The sequence below is a fragment of the Engraulis encrasicolus genome, chromosome 2 (assembly GCF_034702125.1).
Source record: "Engraulis encrasicolus isolate BLACKSEA-1 chromosome 2, IST_EnEncr_1.0, whole genome shotgun sequence".
NCBI classification, from domain to species: domain Eukaryota; kingdom Metazoa; phylum Chordata; class Actinopteri; order Clupeiformes; family Engraulidae; genus Engraulis; species Engraulis encrasicolus.
Window position 1 is genome coordinate 3,616,540 of NC_085858.1, and position 18,084 is coordinate 3,634,623.

The 18,084-nt window shown below is 42.1% G+C and overlaps 2 protein-coding genes across 5 annotated transcripts in view; one reads left to right on the top strand and one right to left on the bottom strand.

The window, feature by feature from the left end:
* gnav1 (guanine nucleotide binding protein (G protein) alpha v1) overlaps positions 1-16,350 on the top strand; it is a 28,781-nt gene extending 12,431 nt beyond the window's left edge. The window contains exons 7-10 of one of the 4 annotated variants that reach the window (XM_063212569.1): positions 624-774; positions 4,479-4,538; positions 12,890-12,977; positions 16,002-16,350. In XM_063212569.1, coding sequence (XP_063068639.1) covers positions 624-774; positions 4,479-4,538; positions 12,890-12,977; positions 16,002-16,192 — 490 coding nt within the window. In that variant the 3' untranslated portion in view covers positions 16,193-16,350. Of the gene's footprint in view, positions 1-623; positions 775-4,466; positions 4,539-12,889; positions 12,978-16,001 lie in introns of all 4 variants that reach the window. The other 3 variants (XM_063212565.1, XM_063212578.1, XM_063212572.1) reach the window with 3 other exon arrangements.
* Positions 16,351-16,695: 345 nt separating this feature from the next.
* LOC134465955 (neuropeptide B-like) lies at positions 16,696-17,538 on the bottom strand. Its single transcript, XM_063219857.1, has 2 exons — positions 17,176-17,538; positions 16,696-16,894 (listed from the first exon to the last, which is right to left on the bottom strand). The coding sequence occupies exons 1-2, from the start codon at positions 17,440-17,442 to the stop codon at positions 16,766-16,768; spliced, it is 396 nt and encodes a 131-aa protein (XP_063075927.1). The 5' UTR covers positions 17,443-17,538; the 3' UTR covers positions 16,696-16,765.
* Between the last annotated feature and the right edge of the window lie 546 nt (positions 17,539-18,084).

Sequence of the window (18,084 nt, forward strand, 5' to 3'; positions counted from 1 at the left end):
TATTTGGACAGTTTTACAAAGGGACAATTAACAGGGTTTAAGGATTCAAGATTAAGCTTTCATATAAAGCTGTGACTTCCTCGAGATTAAAGGAATGCTAGACTTACCTGTTGTGAGTCTAGTATTCTCTTATTGAATCACTAAATTTATTGATGAATAGGTAAACGCTCATGATACAGAAAACCTGCATAATATCCTTATCCAGCTGTTTTTTTACATTTGCTTTTTACATGCTTAGAAATTGGTAATGTTAATCGTATGTCTTAAAAATGCAGTAAGTAATTGTATGTTCATGATTGAGTTTCACCATAAAAAGTGCAAAGCAACAGCACCAATATTTTTAGAATTATCCCCAAAAAACTATGGTTTCATAATAGCATTAGCCTGACTGTATGGGATGGAGTGGACCTGAGGGTGTCGTATTTGACTCACTCTCTCTCTCTCTCTCTCTCTCTCTCTCTCTCTCTCCTGGTTTCCTCCATTTCTGTCATCTTCCATTTAGTATTTGCCCAGTGTTGCTTATTTTGTGTGTGTGTCTGTGTGTGCTTTGCTTAATGTGAGTCATGTGTAATCTTTGCTTATTGTGTGTGTGTGTGTGTGTGTGTGTGTGTGTGTGTGTGTAGATTGTTTGATGTGGGGGGGCAGCGTACGCAGAGGAGGAAGTGGCTGCGCTTCTTTGATGGCGCGCGTGCCCTGCTCTTCCTGGTGGACCTCAGTCGATATGACCTTGGGGCCATGCAGTATGACCTTCACACGAGGACGGACTCGTCAAGGGTGAGATGTGACTACCACGGCCCTCAGCAAAACTAAGGTCCAGCAAAATCATATCAGAGTCAATGGCATGTTATTCGTACAGACATCCCATGTTGTCGGTAGTTTATAGAATGAAATAGCAATGCTTGTTTTACTCAAACTTAACACATACCTATCCATAGTAAAATCAGAATAATCGAAAAATTTGAAGTGGTCTCTCAATTTTTTCTGCGTCTGTATATTGGAGTAGTAGAGAAGAGTAGAGTACCTTTATTGATCCCCGAGGGGAAATTCAGGTGTCAAGTAGCTTACATAAATACATATAATGCCCACATGGAAATTTAAGACAGATAACACACAGGTAAAGTCAGGGAGGGGAAAAATAAAAATGGAAGAAAAAATAAAAAGGCAATGTGCAAAAACATATTCTAATTGAACAAATGTGCAAGTAAGTGTTACGCGGTAATCAAGGCAGAACATAGATTCTGCTGAGGTGCATGAAGACAGTGGGTTAAATGATCTTATTATATGGTGTGACGCTATCGGTCAAATGCTCCATTAATTTCAACGGGGCTCCCCAACGTTCGCACGTCTGTTATTTTTCGATAACGGACGGGTTGGTCTATAACAGACCGCTGTCAATGGCAACAAGACTTTTCACTGCTAAAGCGACTTTTCAACAAGCCTCTAATCAGCTGCTGTGATAGACAACACCTGTTGTCCTGGCTAGCCTACCTAGCTGTTGCCTAGCGGTGTTCCACAACGGCACTGTTTTGTTTTGCGCAGCAACAATTAAACAATTAAACAATTAAATAGGCCTAAAGAAATGTCCCCGCCATGTGTGAATCATTTAAGTATATCCATATAATAAGCGGGTTAACTTTCGGCGAGTCGGTCGCTTTGTGGAATAGCAGCACTTCAGAGAGAACAAGACCCCTCCGCTCCGCGTCGGGGTCTAAAGATTCTCTCTGTCGTGCTGCTATTCCACGGTAGCGACCTTCTCGCCGAACGTTAACCCTTACATAACGTAGGCAGTGTACAGTGTGTGATAGGGGTGGAGATTCCTCTCAACGTCCCAGTCTAATACAAGCAAAGTGTATTGGACAGTACACACACACACACACACACACACACACACACAGTCTTTCATTGTGATACGCAGAAAAAAAGAGTAAAAAATAAGAGTTCCATAGTGCAGTGATTGAACAGCGCTCCCACCCCACGCACACACGCACGCACACATGCCAAGATGTTTCCCGGTCTGGGCCAGCTCTGGCATCTCAGGCAGTCCAGTCCCCCATGATAATGTCCTTCTTAGTTTCCTTCTGTGTGTTGTTGAACAGCTGAATGACCCATGGGACAAAGGACCTCCTTAGCCTGTCTGTCCTGCAAGTGAGGGGACGGAGTCTGTGGCTGAACAGACTCAGTTGGTTAGTTAAGGTTAAGTCAGGGCTCTGCTCTCAGCTGTTGAGGTGAGAGTCTCCAGCTCCGTGCCCACCACTGACCCCGCCTTCCTCACCAGTGTAATGTAATTTCAAATTCTTTGTATGACCAGTGCATGTAAAGAAATTGACAATAAAACCCACTTGACTTGACTTGACAGTCTGTCAAGGCACCCAGCATCTCTCTTCCTGATGCTACAACCCCAGCATGCTACAGCATAGAAGAGCACACTGGCCATGACAGACTGGTAGAACATAAGCAGAAGTTGGCTGCAGACATTGAAGCCCTCTTAGGAAATAGAGCCAGCTTTGGCCCTTCCTGTAGAGTGCATTTGAATTTGTGGACCAGTCCAGTTTATTGTCAAGGTGCACTCCCAAGTACTTGTAAGTGGAGACAATATTATATATTATTCAATGAATGTTGTAGTGTGCTGATGGCTATGCATGTATAAGCTTCATGGGACAGCAAATCACAGTGCATTATGTCCAGTGGCTTGCTTGACGTTGTTCAATTTACGCACACCCTTGTAGCTTATCCACAATTGCTCAATTCACCTCACACACCTTTTAGCAGGCCGTAAAGTTGCAGCAGCAAAATAACTAACAAACATACAAATGAAAGTACAACAAACTCGGATGAGCACATAACCTTCTTGGCGGAGGTAATACGCTTTTCGGATCCTTAGAAACATAGCCAAGATTTAAAAAAAAAAATCTAAACAGGATATTATGGAGAAATTAATCCACACTTTTATTTCCTTGAGTTGACATTCACAATATCCTACTTACAGGCCTTCCCCAATAGTCACCCAGGCAGGTGCAACTCATCCAAAATGCTGCTGCTGCTATTCGAACCAAAACAAAGAAAAGAGATCACATCACTCCAGTACTTCAGAGTCTCATCTACTGGTTGTGCCCAGAGTACAATCCAGACAGGATGAAATGGCATTTAGCCATTACGATGCCAAACTGAACCATCTTGCTGTTCAAATTAGAAATGCCCCAATAGTGTCTTGTTTTAAGGATAAACTAAAAAGTTTCAATTTTGTCTGCTTTTGGTTAAGGTTAGTATAGTTATCTACTCTCTATAATATGTTTTATTTTTTCTATTAATTATTTGTTTTATTTTTTATTTTTTCTACTTTCTTTAATGTTTTTCTTCTCTCTTCTTTCTTTCCTCTCAAGCACATTGATGAATGACACTTATGTACAGTATGATCATGTGCTATAAATTGCTATTACGGTCTTGTAGCCTGCATTGTTGGCTTACACCGTGTTAAAGATACCTCCATAGAAAAACAGTTTTACTTGATCCTAAATCAATTCCTAAGCTTTCCTTTCGTTTAAGACATGTAAAAGTTTTTCCTTTTACCTGACTTGTTTCGACGGTGAAACTTCATCAGAGGGTCACATGCATGGTGATGTGACGTGCTTTAAAATCAGCTAATGTTGTGGAGGTGTGACCTTCCTGTTAATATTGACAGGCTGGTCACACCTCGTGCTGTTAGAGTTGTGGCCTCAGGATGGTGGTCCAGGTGTGAGACGGCATGTATGCCCCCTCATCCCTGGTCATGGTGTTTGGGCTGCACTTTTTGATCTCTATTTAATCCAACGGTGGTACCTGTTGTTCTCTTGCTGTATGAGTTTAGCATTGTCCCAGTCCATTACATGATTTTCCCTCCTGCAATCGTCTGTTATTGCTGATTGAGGTTTTCTTGCATGGCGTTTTTCCTTTATTGCAATTTGCTGTTGTTAATCTTTTTCCTTTTTATGTTCCTTTTTCGTGTAGTTTAGTTTAGTTTATTTGGTTTATTTAGTCAGGGACCATGTGCAAAGTACATTAATTACAAAGTAAAGAGATGACCTGCACCAGATAATGGCTAAGAAGCTAATTTCCATCTGTAGTCCCTGGGCAGGTGAAAAACATAAAATACAGTAAAATGGGAGTAGCCACTCAGACACACACACACACACACACACACACACACACACACACACACACACACACACACACACACACACACACACACACACACACACACACACACACACACACACACACACACAATGTATTGAATGTCCTCCCTGTCCCAATGCAGCCTTAGATCAGCAATAGATAACAGACCATTGCAGAAGGTCTTTTGTTCTTTTTTAAGAGGTGTGTGTGCGTGTGTGCGTGTGTGTGCGTGTGTGTGTGTGTGTGTGTGTGTGTGTGTGTGTGTGTGTGCGTGTGTGCGTGTGTGCGTGTGTGTGTGCTGCCATCCTCTGTAGGGCTGTCTTCAGGAGAGTCTTCAGCTGTACTCCTCGGTTTGTCTCAACCCCATCTTCAAGCAGGCTGCCTTGGTGAGACACACACACACACACACACACACACACACACAGCCTTGGTGAGACACCTGCACCTTTTCTCATCCAAATAACCGTTATGAAAAGGGAGGGTCGGGGGAAGTCCATAACTTGACTGTCAGAAGCTTTATGAAGTTTATATAAACTTTATGGACCCTCTCGGATGTACCTGAATTTACTGCTTGTAATTATGTTCTCATTTTGGTATGAACAATGGCCATGCCTTAGTCAGGTGTGTGTGTGTGCGTGTGTGCGTGTGTGCACACGCTAGTCCCTAACCATTTGTCCATCCACACGCACACACACACACTCACACTCACAATATAATATTTTTGCTGTGATTCTAGCCAGGAGGAAACCAGCCAATCGCTGACTAGGGTTTATCAGCACTCCAAACCGTCAGATTGCTCTGCACTAATGTGCCACCTCTGCTGAATCTGCATTGCCTAAATAAGTCAAGAAGCACAGAGGTTTTTTACAGAAGGACCAGAGGGTGTATTTTTATCGCAAATTGAAATGCTCTTTCAAACTAGAAACGCTAGAGTAGTGTTTCCCAACGGGGGCCCAAGGGGGCATTAGGAGGCTTATGATGTGGTCAAGGGGGCATTTATTCAAAAAATGGTTGACGCCAATCCTGTGGCATGCGGTGTTGCTAGACAGGGCTAGGTGGGCTTAGTTTGGTTTAGTTTAGTTTATTGGTTTATTTCATCAGGGGCTCAGCTGTGCTGGAGGTCTGCAATGGGATACTTCAGTGTGTACAGTTTGTGTAAGTGAATGCAAGTGACCAGACATAATTGTGGTCATCACACACAGTTGAGTACTTACCGTGTATTTGGATCTTAGGGAGTAGAGTTTTTGGAAATATTCTGCAGATTGGCAGGTGTAATGATGACCCAATCATTCAGGAGTAAGCAAACACACACACACATACACACATATTCACAGGCGCACCGATGAAGCAACACCTATGCATTGATGATAAAAAAGAAATCTAAAAAAAAGGACAGCTCAGAGCAGCAAATGCTGAACGCTGACTTCACACGCCGAGACAAATCAGTCTAGGCAAGGTGTGGCCTCTTTTTACCTTCTGGGTCAGCAGCACCCTTACAATATACAGTATATTTAGACCTTGACTTCTTTATTGTCCTTTAAACTTACATGACATAGAAATTTACTTTGGTAGTGGCATTAAGACACATAAGGCAAACACACATCACAGTCAGCATAATAAAGAATAGACAGAGATACGTAGGCCTACATAAAAATAATAAGATTAAAAACTGTGGAATAAAATCAAATCCCATCCCATGTCACTCAGTTAAATATTCGTATTATTAGTAAAAGTTACCATGCTACTGCTAAAGAGGTGCACAGAGAACTCTCACTGTTACTATACACTACCATATATACTGTATATATATATATGCTATCATATACCATATATATATCATATACCAACACCACTGCCACCATCAAGAAGGCACAACAGAGACTGTACTTCCTTAGGGTCTTACGGGCTAACCATCTACCCCAAAGTCTACTGGTGGCCTTCTACCGGAGCTCCATAGAGAGCATCCTAACATACTGTTTATGTGTGTGGTATTCCAGCTGCACAGCAGCGGACAGAAGAGCTCTTCAGAGAGTGGTCAGCACAGCTCAGAAGATCACCAGCTGTCCCCTGCCCTCTTTAGAGGAGTTGTTCTCCTGTCGCTGTCTAAAGAAAGCCCAGCAAATCATCAGAGACCCCTACCATACTGGACATAAACTGTTTGAGCTGCTGCCATCAGACAGGCGTTACAGGGCTCTGGGTACAAAAACAAACAGGCTAAAAGACAGTTTTTATCCAAAAGCAATCTACACACTTAATTTTGCACAGCTGACTTTTTAAAATCTTAATTATTTTTATACAGTATTTATATATAGGTTTCTTTGTTGATTTTTAAGCACCGTGAGCATCTGCACTTGATTGTCATTGTTTAGGTACAACGAAATTGGTAAAGTTTCATTCATTCATTCATTTCACTGTGTTACTCTATAACATTTAATGTTACAATACTACTGCTAAAAGACTACTGAGGAGCACATACAGTAGAGCAGGGTTCCCACACGTCCTGGAAAACCTGGAAAACCTGGAAATTTAGAGATGTGTTTTCAAGTCCTTGAAAGTCCTGGAAATTCACCAAATGTCCTGGAAAAAAAATATTTGTCCTGGATTTTTTTTTCCTTCAACTTTTTCCCGATTTTGTTTGTGGTATAATTTTTACTCTTCTCCGAGTCTAGACATGACGATTCAATTTATATCCACCTATTGAATACATTATTGTCCACACACACACACACACAGTTTGGTCAGGTTGCCATCTTTGATTGCACTTATACACAGTCATATTCTTTGACTCAGTGTTGCCAAAAGTCGCTAGAAGTCGCTAGTTGGCTTGCTGAAAAGTCGCTAGCTGATATCATGGCGTTATATATCTCTCGAAAACCTGCTTACGGTCATAATAGGCCTACAAATAGGCAGTGCTAGCACTTCCTTACAAAAAATTGTACTGCTATCTTTTTTGGAGATCAGAGCTTTCAGTCTCACTAGCCACTTTGAAAGCTAGTTTGATCTTTGGTGTGACAAATCACAGTAGTCGCATCAATTGTTTGTATGCAAGAATATTCCAGAGAAAAAGAAACTGGCAACAAAACTGGCTTGCAGAAAGACAGAAACCACTGGCCACAATGGTTGGTGAGCAAAAAAGTCAAAGTCAAGTCTTGTGGAGAATGCATTTAAATCCAAGTACACTCATTTTTGCGATAAGAGAGAGACTATTAAGGTATTAATTTCTGAGATAATGTGACATTAATGTGAGTTTACATTGCACTTTCATTTAATTCCGAATAAACGTTTTGTGGATCAGAAAGCATTTCAATTGAACAGAGGCTGCACGTGCTGGGCTTGCGAAATTTGACATTGGGGTGTGGTCGCCAAGCTCCAGCAGATTCCTACTAGCGGGACAGCTGGTGATCTTCAACCGCAACCCAGGTCAATACCTTTGGACAAAGAACATAGAATGGATAAGAACGCTTATTCGCATTGGCCACGGTGTAGTACAGGGGCGTAGCCCGGGGACACCATGCGCAGTGGATGCAAGGCCATGATCGATAAAAATTGTGACACTGGAAACTCTGCAATTTGAATTGCATTGTGGGTGCGAGGAGCTGCTGCTAGTTCTGGCCCGGTCAAAATAGGATGTCCTGTCGTCAATGTTCAGTTTGTGGTTAAATTACAGCTGTCATTCAGCCTTAATTACAGCTGACACAAATTCACTATGGGGTCATTCCACGCCAAATCAACAAGAGCCCGCGCACTTAGGTCTCAAAAAATTCTGAAAATATTACCAAGTGTACCCGTGGTACTTAAAAGAAACACTGTAAATTTATTTGAATGTAAGATGTATACTGTCCGTGTTACAGCCAATTTTACTGGGGGAGGGGGGGTGCCCATTTTGTTCACACTCTTTTTTTTGTCAAAGTTCACAAGCCCGTAGCTCAAGAACTAAACCATGTAGGAAGCTCAAATTTGGCATGCTGGTACATAGATATGAATAGTTTGTTGCAAAACTGTCAGTTTTGGTCTGTATGATCCTGCATCGTCATGGCATTCCCTCAAAGATGATACAAATTGTACTGGAGTTTTTGGTTGTGCTCTGTTTAGGCCTTCAGAAGACATATTTGTGCCCAACATAGGCTCTTGATTTTTTCCCCTTGTAGAGACAAGTAGAAACACTCTCATAAAAAGCTATAAATAGAAAGGAAACCCCATCAGTGTTTGACCAGAAGACCTCACAAGTCTGACAAATAATTTTGGGTGTCATTTTCAGAGCTCCAGAACCCCTTGTGGGATTGTCCACAGATTTTTATTTTATTTTTTTCTTCATTCTCCATGAATTCTTCTTTTTAAAAATGTAAATGAGACTTGTCTTATGTGATGTTTTCTTTTGTAATTTCCAACCTGAACATGGGCAACATGCACATTGAGGGCAATATGTTTTCTATGCGTTTCTTCCGCTGCCATCTGCTGGTCAAAAAAAGTAACAACATGACTCCTTGTGCCTGACCTACTGTCTCTTTTGGTGTGCGAACCTGCTCCCACATTGAACTCTCCTGAAATCATTGAAATCGAAAGGGATACCTGCACCCCTGCACAGGGACTCTCGGGTGATCCTGTCTGGGCAAAATTTGCATTTGAATATCTAGTCTTTACATTAAATGTTATCGAAATCATGTTGCTCTCTTTTTGCATTTTGCCCATGTTCAGGGTGGAAATTACAAAAGAAAACATCACATAAGACAAGTCTCATTGGCATTTTTAAAAAGAAGACTTCATGGAGAATGAAGAAAAATATAAAATACAAATCTGTGGACAATCCCACAAGGTGTTCTGGTGCTCTGAAAATGACACCCAAAATGATTTGTCAGACTTGTGAGGTCTTCTGGTCAAACACTGATGGATTTTCCTTTCTATTTATAGATTTTTATGGGAGTGTTTCTACTTGTATCTACAAGGGGAAAAAATCATGAGGCTATGTTGGGCACAAATATGTCTTCTGAAGGCCTAAACAGAGCACAGCCAAAAACTCCAGTACAATTTGTATCATCTTTGAGGGAATGCCATGACGATGCAGGATCATACAGACCAAAACTGACAGTTTTGCAACAAACTATTCCTATCTATGTACCAGCATGCCAAATTTGAGCTTCCTACATGGTTTAGTTCTTGAGCTACGGGCTTGTGAACTTTGACAAAAAAAAAAGTGTGAACAAAATGGGCACCCCCCTCCCCCAGTGAAATTGGCTGTAACATGGAGAGTATACATCTTACATTCAAATACATTTACAGTGTTTCTCTTAAGTACCATGGGTACACTCAGTAATATTTTCAGAATTTTTTGAGACCTAAGTGCACGGGCTCTTGTTGATTTGGCGTGGAATGATCCTATGTCCTATGACCTGTTCCACACTCCAGCCCTGGAGGTAGTGGCTTTGCATTTTACCTTGCCGCCAGTACTAAGCAAATAATGTACATTGGATAAGAAGTATCACTCAATGGAAAATGCATTGGGTTAGGTGTAGTCCGAGGACATTGCTTAAAGACACTGTGCTCATGGTCAGTGGGTGCAACGCCATAATGGATAAAATCTGAACTCTGTAACTTCGCAAAATTGGTCGAGAGGAGTTGTCAGTGTTTAATGTAATCCCTCCTTTCACTAGTCTCCTTAGTACTAGTCCTTAGTGACTCCCCTTGCGGCCATGCCATACTATGCTCTTTGGACGTACCCTCTTCCCTAACACACTGTACTCATTCATTACAACTCATTTCAACCTTAAAGTCACATTGTCTCTAAAATGCATTGTGTGTCGCTGTGTATGTCCAAATTGTGGGTCTGACGGATGAAATATCCGTCCTGAATTATCCAAAAATAGTCCTGGAAATGTCCTGGAAAATGATGTTTGAAAATGAGTGGGAACCCTGAGTAGAGCTTATCTACTCTCTGTTACTATAACCAGTTCTTTGTTTAGAATGGCCACAGCTGATGGGGCAAATGACCGCTTGTAGCCATTCTTCCTTGCCATTGGGACTTAAAGTCTATGTCCAGATAGCAGCAACTGGGAAGCACAATGAAGAGGGTGAGTGGGGTCCAGATAGACTTGAAGTGCCTTCTTTGCTAGGGTCTGCGTGTGCAGATGTGAAAGTTGCAGTTGTTTTGTGTCCAATGATGTTTCCAGCCTGGTTGACGATCTGTGCCAGTGTGTTCTTTTGTTTGACAGAGAGGTACCTGTACCATGACACAATGTTAAATGGCAGCACACTCTCTGACTTGTAGACCACGGACCTGGTGCAACTGGTGTTGAGGCCCCTGAGTTTCCTCAGAAGAACCAGGCGCTGTCTACATGATGTCTATTTGATGAAAACCGAGTCAAGCCTGATTCTCTCTCTCTCACACACACACACACACACACACACACACACACACACACACACACACACACACACACACACACACACACACACACACACACACACAGCTGTGTAGTAAAGTAAGATGAGAGTCTGCAGGCCCTCCGAGTGAATGTCTAATGAGGAGTTTGTTCTTTAGTGCCTGTTATGTGTGGTCCTCTGTGTTTCACCGATCAGCTTAAAGTGTACCTCCGGGATTTTGGACACCAGACCTCATTTCCGAGTCAGCCAGGGTGTAAACAATGTGTCCAGAACGTTTTTTTCACATTCCATGCAGTCCTTGTGAATTCTCATATCCATGTTGCTAAGCTAGCGCAAGTGGACGGAAATGGTAGTAGCCTGCCCCCAAAAATAGTCTTATCCAGTTGCAACAACATTCAAAACAACCCCATTATTATGCCAGACTGCAAGTGTAAATACTTGTCTTGATAGAATGAAGTTTGAAATTAAACCAACATTGCAATCATGTTTGATCACCATCAGCAATTTGTGTTCCGGTTTGAAAGCTTGACAGCCGCGGAGTGATATTCCTAGTACAAATCCTAGCTTCGTTTGACACATCCATAACTTTTCCATAGAGCGAACTCCAACATCTTTGAAGTTTGTAAAACTGAACGGTTTTCCCCTCTCCCTGACCTCGCTCGAAAACATCAAGAGTAATGCTTTCTGTCCGACTTTGTAAACCTTTCGTAACATTGAAACATATGCCATAACAATGTTTGGTTGTTACTAGATGACCCGTGTGTCTACACAGCATGTTGGCGAACAGAACGCACACTCTTCTCCCTTTCATCCTCCCATTCCATCTCGTCTCAAAAAAACATTCCATGTAATAATAACTAGAGCTATGAGTGACATATTTCACAATGTCAAGCCAGATCACATAGCGTTGCGTAACGTATGAGTCCATACGGCAATTCTAATGCCATTTGTTATAGCACAAAATAACAGTAAAGCAGTAGGCCTACAACATGCAAATCCAAAAAGTTTGCAAAAGTGAACGCTATTCCCCTCTCCCTGACCTCGCTCGCAAACACCAAGAGTAATGCTTTCTGTCCGACTTTGTCAACCTTTCGTAACATTGAATATGCCATGACAATGTTTAGTTGTTACTAGATGACCTGTGTGTCTACAGAGCATTAGATGTTGGCGAACAGAACAGTGCACCCATCTCTTCTAAATCCCTTTCATCCTTCCATTCCATCTCTTCACAAAAAACATTCCCTGTAATAACTAGAGTTACGAGTGGCATACCGGTATTCCACAATGTCAAGCCAGATCACATAGCGTTGTGTAACTTATGAATCCATAGGAATACGGCAAGTCATGTCTAATGCCATTTGTCACAGCAATTACACAAAATAACAGTAAAGCATTACAACATGCCAATCCAAAAGGGTAACTTCTAGCCCAAGTTTTGGCTAACGTAGGCGAAGCCATTATACCACTGGGCTACCATCATAGAAGCAGAAAGCATAGCAAACCTGTTCTTCGGAGACTGTTGGTGCGCGCCACAAAATGTAGATCTGGGAATGCGGTTGGCACTGCGGACACTTTTAGAGTTTTCCGTGTAGGTATTAGACTTTGAGAAGTCGTCGGGACTGAAATGGTCACTGCAAAGCACCGGGGTAGCTTACGGAGCGTCTCCATCGGTTTGTTGATGTAGCCCTGCAGCCAGGAGCCAGAGTTTGGTTCTTTCAACATCTTTCACGGAAACCAATGGAAACTTGCCGATACCCATCTGTGGGCTTTATTATTGCAGTTGGTATATACATATTGATGTACCATGGTGCGATGTCGTTGGGTTTTAATCCACTATTCGATCCGAAAGCAGTTGTGGAACTAGCCTTGATTTGCAATGTCTCTTGCGGGTCCCTGCAGTGGGTGGGTGGGCTACATCACAACTGAAGAGAGCAAAGTAAAATTCCGCCGACCCCGAGAAAATAGTCTCTCAACATGGCAAAATCCACGCAGTGCAAGGTTGGTTTAATTTCAAACGTCATTCTACTAAGACAAACATTTACACTTGCAGTATGGTATAATAACGGTTTTGTTTTGAATGTTGTTTAAACGGGATAAGACTATTTTTGGGGGCAGGCTACTACCATTTCCGTCCACTTGCGCTAGCTTAGCAACATGGATATGAGAATTCACAAGGACTGCATGGAATGTGAAAAAAACGTTCTGGACACATTGTTTACACCCTGGCTGACTCGGAAATGAGGCCTGGTGTCCAAAATCCCGGAGGTACACTTTAAATGTTAAAGTTTGTGTTGAGTGAATCATCAGTGCATCAGTGCATCATTGCTCATGGTGCTTGCCCACTCTTCTGCTCTTTCAGATTTTATTCATGAACAAAATGGATCTTTTTGAAAAGAAGATATTGCACTCTGGGCGGCACCTGCGGTTGTTTCTCCCAGCATTCCAAGGTATTGCAATTGTGTCTGTTGTTTGTTCAAACACATTTGAGTTGTTTTGAGTGGTCGCACATGGTAGATTAAGCTCAATTAGCGTCACTAAAATGTGCTGTTAATTGTTTTCAAATTCCCTGTATCCTCTGGTCCTATACTATGGTGTGTTGTATTGAAGAAAGAAAAAAACAGAGTCTGCAGTCTGTAGGCCTACCATGAGAAAAGGAATTGAAGAGATATTGCAAATTTGCTACCTATGCCAGTTCTTGTTGATCTTGAAATCCATTTCTCTTTTGCTGCGAGCCTGCAAGCAGCAAAGTAGCCATCGTAACAAATCTCTACTTTCAACCCATTTACTACACTCAAAGTTGATTTTCATTCTGTAGAGTCGCAGGGTTGTTGACATGTAAAAGAAGCCATAGAGAACTTTGGTAGCCCACAGTTTGTTTAGAAACAATGCATTCTTAGAGGCTGCGCCAGGTTGGCCGATACAGCCGGAGTCAGTTCACTAGAGACTGTCCAGTTTATTATTTCAGGGGACATAGTGAAGATGGGGTCTGGTGTAAAGGTGGCTGCCTTGAATATAGGTCTAAAGTGCAGGGGGAAATCCTAGATTGTGTTCATAGTACGGCCCTTGGAGTGACCCCTCAAATGAAAAAAGTTTGCTTCACTATTCCTCTGAAGTGTCCATGGCCAAGTGGTTAGGGAGTCAGGTTTTGTCAGCCCCATGGCTGTTGTGATGGAGGTGAGAATAGGCTAGCCACTGCTCTCCTGCATGGCTGAGATAGCCTGGTCATGGTACCCTTCCCCTGCGTCTGTTCCCTTTGGGTGCTAGTTGGCCTGCCCCCCTCCCAGTCATCCCCCTGTTCTCTCACCTCCATCTTATTTCCTCACCTTCCTCCCTATATCCTCCATCTCTCCTCTCTCTGGCTCCTGAGCCACCATGAGTTTGAGTTTGAGTTTATTTTTTTAATTGGGACAGAGAACATTTATAGCCTTGTGTAAAGCCAAAGGCAAGGCTATAGCAAAAACATGCTCATTTCCACCTGTGGTTCCTTGGCAGGTATACAGTAGGTGTTCATTTATTATTTATTTGGCAGGGACAATGCTGTGCACATTATTACAAACATGACATGGCAAGGTCATGACAAAATTTGCAGATGTGAATACATAAGCGGTTAATGGCCAGATGGCTAATTTGCACAGTCCCTGATCAGGGTTCCTATTCTAATAAAACATCATAAATCACATACAACATTGAAATATACGTACACTTACCTGTACATGTTATCTTAAAACGTGTTCCCTATAGCATTAACGCCTTGTTAAAAAAAGAAAAACAACATAATGTGTGTGTGTGTGTGTGTGTGTGTGTGTGTGTGTGTGTGTGTGTGTGTGTGTGTGTGTGTGTGTGTGTGTGTGTGTGTGTGTTATTTATTGAGTGACATCATGATTACAATTTTGGTTTTCCTTCAGCCAATGCTTCACTTTTCTGTTAAATGTTTAAACTCAGTTTGTGTTTATATTTCAGTTGGTGAGTTGTTCCACTTTTGAGCTCCAATAACTGAAAAACTGTCCACATAACTGTCCAAAACTGGTTTTGCGGACCTGCTACTGCTATACAGTTGCCATTCTCTGCTCCCCTGATGGCCAGCCTTCTTCTAGTTATTTTTGTTTCAAAATGACACAGTACAGCAGGAGCAAGATTATTTGCATATTTAAAAAAAGATAGTTTAAGAACAGGAAATGGTGCCACATTAGTTTCCGATCCAGTATCTTGAAATCCTGTTTGTATAATAGAATAGGTTTGATGATTGAGGTTTGGCTCCATACAGTGGTAAAAGTAGGGTAGGTGAGAGAGCATCATGGCATGGATGAACAATAAGGCTGCCTTAACAGGTATATGATGCCTTATCATTTTGATTTTGAAACAGTTCAGGTTTGTTCGGAACCTAAAGTGAGTTTCTTAATGTAGTAGGCTACTCAAAGTAGCGTCCCTGTGCACAACCACTGTCCAGGTGCTGGTGATGTGCAGTAAAAGTAATCCAAGTGAAGGAAGGATGAATCACCGCACACTGGTCTTTTTTGCTGGTTCACCAAATAAACTACCAGCAAAGAATACCAGTGTGCGGTTATTCATCCTTCCTTTACTTGAGTTTCTTAATGTGTTTATTAAACTTATGGAGATACAGTATATGACTCGTAGATGTACTACTTGCAGTTCAATGGCTATAATTTGTGTGGCCTGGGGGGCAAGAAGGGTGTGTGTGTGTGGCTGTGTGGGAGTTGATTTGTTAATACTGACATTTGCCTTTTAGTGCAAATCCTGTTCACCTGTCTAAGGAGGCAGTGCAAGAATTTGTCACCAAAGGTCATGTCTATAAATACCGTGTTTGTAAGCAACACTGTCTTCTTCAGTGAGGTAGTAGTGCACATTGTCCACATAACCTCAACATGTGCTCGAAGCTGAAAGGGTTAAATATGCAGCATTGCTGTTGTGAGAGACTTTCTGTTCTGATAATAAAAGAAGAGTTTATCTGTTATTGTGATGACCCAGCCAATTCAACACATTCCAGTTATTTTGCCAAATGCATTGTACAGTAACATATTGGTGTAACATACTCTATCAGACAATCTGGAAACAGATTATCCAATTCTCATGTGACGACTATCTTTCTAGTTTTGTCCCAACATAACAGTGCTTGGCATGCTTGATTGCAATTAGGAGTAGGCTATTCATTTTCTTTTTGTTTGTCCATCGCATAGACACTTTATCAAAAAAGACTAATAACAGATCTAGAGGAACACAGAGTAAAAAGAGCAATAGTAGGCTGGTGGCACCATGGCACAGGAAAGAGTTGATGAATGTGTATGTTTGTTTGTTTGTTTTTTTTCCACCACATGCTATTCTATATGGATTTAGTGGGCAACACATTAACAGTGACGTAAGATGCAATGAATGTTATTGGATTTACATTTTCACGGCATTGATTGTCTTTTTCATATTTTGTTTGCTATGTGTGCCCATCCACCTGGTCCCAGGAGCAGACTGTGATGTGTCTGGTGCTGCGGGGTTCATCACCGGTCTCTTCACGGAGGAGCTGTGTGTCTCAAGCCAGCCGGTCTACCATCACTACACCACTGCCATCGACACCAGCTGCGTCAGGGACATCTTCCCCACTGTCATAGACTGCATATCCAAGGGCCACCTGGCCAGCATGCATACCCTGTGAGTGAAGCTTACAGGAGTTTTTAGGGTTTTTTATTTATTTATACTTTTGTTGTTGATTTTATTTGTTTGTTTTTTGGTTGGTTTACTGACCAGAGTCCCTCAGTGAGGGTACCTCATGTCTGTGTGTGACCTGTCTGTTGTTTGGTAATAAAGACATTTTGAAAAAGTTCTGTCTAGTTGTCTGAAATAATTTAATGACATTTTTCAAATGAACTGGAATTCAGCAGTAAACTAAACAAACGTACAACCAACCCTTGTTTTCAGGCTTTCAGTGTTTTCTTTTTTTCCCTTCTCTTTGAAACATTTCTGCCATCCCGGCTTCACCCTCTAGCCAACAGTCCATCAAAAACATTTGCTTTCAGCAGACATTGACGTGAACAACATGGGTTTTCAATGTAGCGCCCATGTTAAAAGTAGATTAGACTCTACAAGAACATGAACAGAAACAAGATAGGCCTACGCCTAATAATAATTACAAAAAAACAATATGGGCAAAGATATCAAATGGCCTTTGTGCCGCTCTTCATTGTTGGTTCAAAGTGTCCATGGTGCTCCCTTGTGTGCGAGAGGCTATTCAGAGTCTTTCACACTCCCGCGTGTCCAGCGAGATGATCAAATCGCCTTTGCACTGAAATACAGCCGACCCGTCTTGGACCAGTTCGCAGCTTTGCACATTTGGAGATACATCTTTCACACAGATTGGCTGTAGAAATGAACAACAAGGGCAAAAAAATAGTTTTTGGAAATAATCAAAACACTTACAAGACGATTTTTTTTCTTTGCGTATCAGGTGAATAGGCTAGCTGAGAAGGCCTAATTTTTTTCATGGAACGTTGCGTGGTGCTGAAAGGACAGCGCCATAGCCGACTGACGTTTCAGCACGAAACTATTGAAAAGTAATTAAGCTAGGCCTACTTGTACGCAGCATAAACTATGAGGCTGTTGCCTGTTCCATTTGAACTATTAAATAAATGGTGCACTTACCAAAGTTTTGAAAAAGGCTGACTGTCGGAAATTCGTCTCAGAAATGGAGTTTTTATCGGTGGACTCATCTCCGGCCACTTCGCCTTCAGGCTCCGTCTCAGCTCGTCGGACATACGGCGACCTCCGGATGGGAGACAGCAGTCCCGAAGCCCTTCCCACGGAGTAATAGGATGGACCAGTTGCTTGCTTGTACCAAGCTTCAGCTGGGTTGGATGTTACAAGCATACACACCACCCACACAGCCACTGCTACTCTAAACCTGTGCATGACCGCTCGGAATAGGTTATTCTTTTCAAGTTGCTTCCTTCCGGAGTTTCCAGAGTGTCTGCATGCCTCAGTCTGGCAGCGACTCCTTTTATAGAGCTGGTGCGGATCATTCCCTCTGCCAGTGAGGGTTTACATCCATGATTCATAGTTTTGTCGTAGGCCTACACTGCGGATTGGTTTGTGGGTGTACGGAATAAACAGTGGAATGGTTTAATGTGCAATTTTTAAGAAGAGAGGTCTCCATAGGATATGTCAAGAGAGCTGTAGTGCAGTAACACTGAAACTCGCAGTTGATTAGCCCTAGCCTACATGTAGTTTCTTGATGACACTAATGTTAAACAACTAATTATGGCCGGTTGGAATTAACTAATAGGCTAAGTAAAGGCCACATTTGGTACAACTTCCTAAGCTTTTGTGAACTTACATGGGCCTACTAGCATGCATATAGTGTACATTGTACATGTGAATAGTGACAACAAAAGCCATTCTACGTATATTATAGTCTATTCACAGCAAACACATTGTATGTTTGTTAGGGTCACTGTGCCCAGTGAGGAGCAGGAGAGGGCTGGTGTTGAGGGTCGCCGCTAGACATAAGCAGAGTATGCAGAGAGCTTAGGGCACCAACCACTATGCCCCCAA

Coding starts and splice junctions, on each gene's coding strand:
- LOC134465955 (XM_063219857.1), bottom strand. CDS start 17,442: ATGCACAGGTTTAGAGTAGCAGTGGCTGTGTGGGTGGTGTGTATGCTT. Junction 16,895..17,175: donor CAGCCTTTTTCAAAACTTTG/GTAAGTGCACCA, acceptor TCATTTCTACAG/CCAATCTGTGTGAAAGATGT.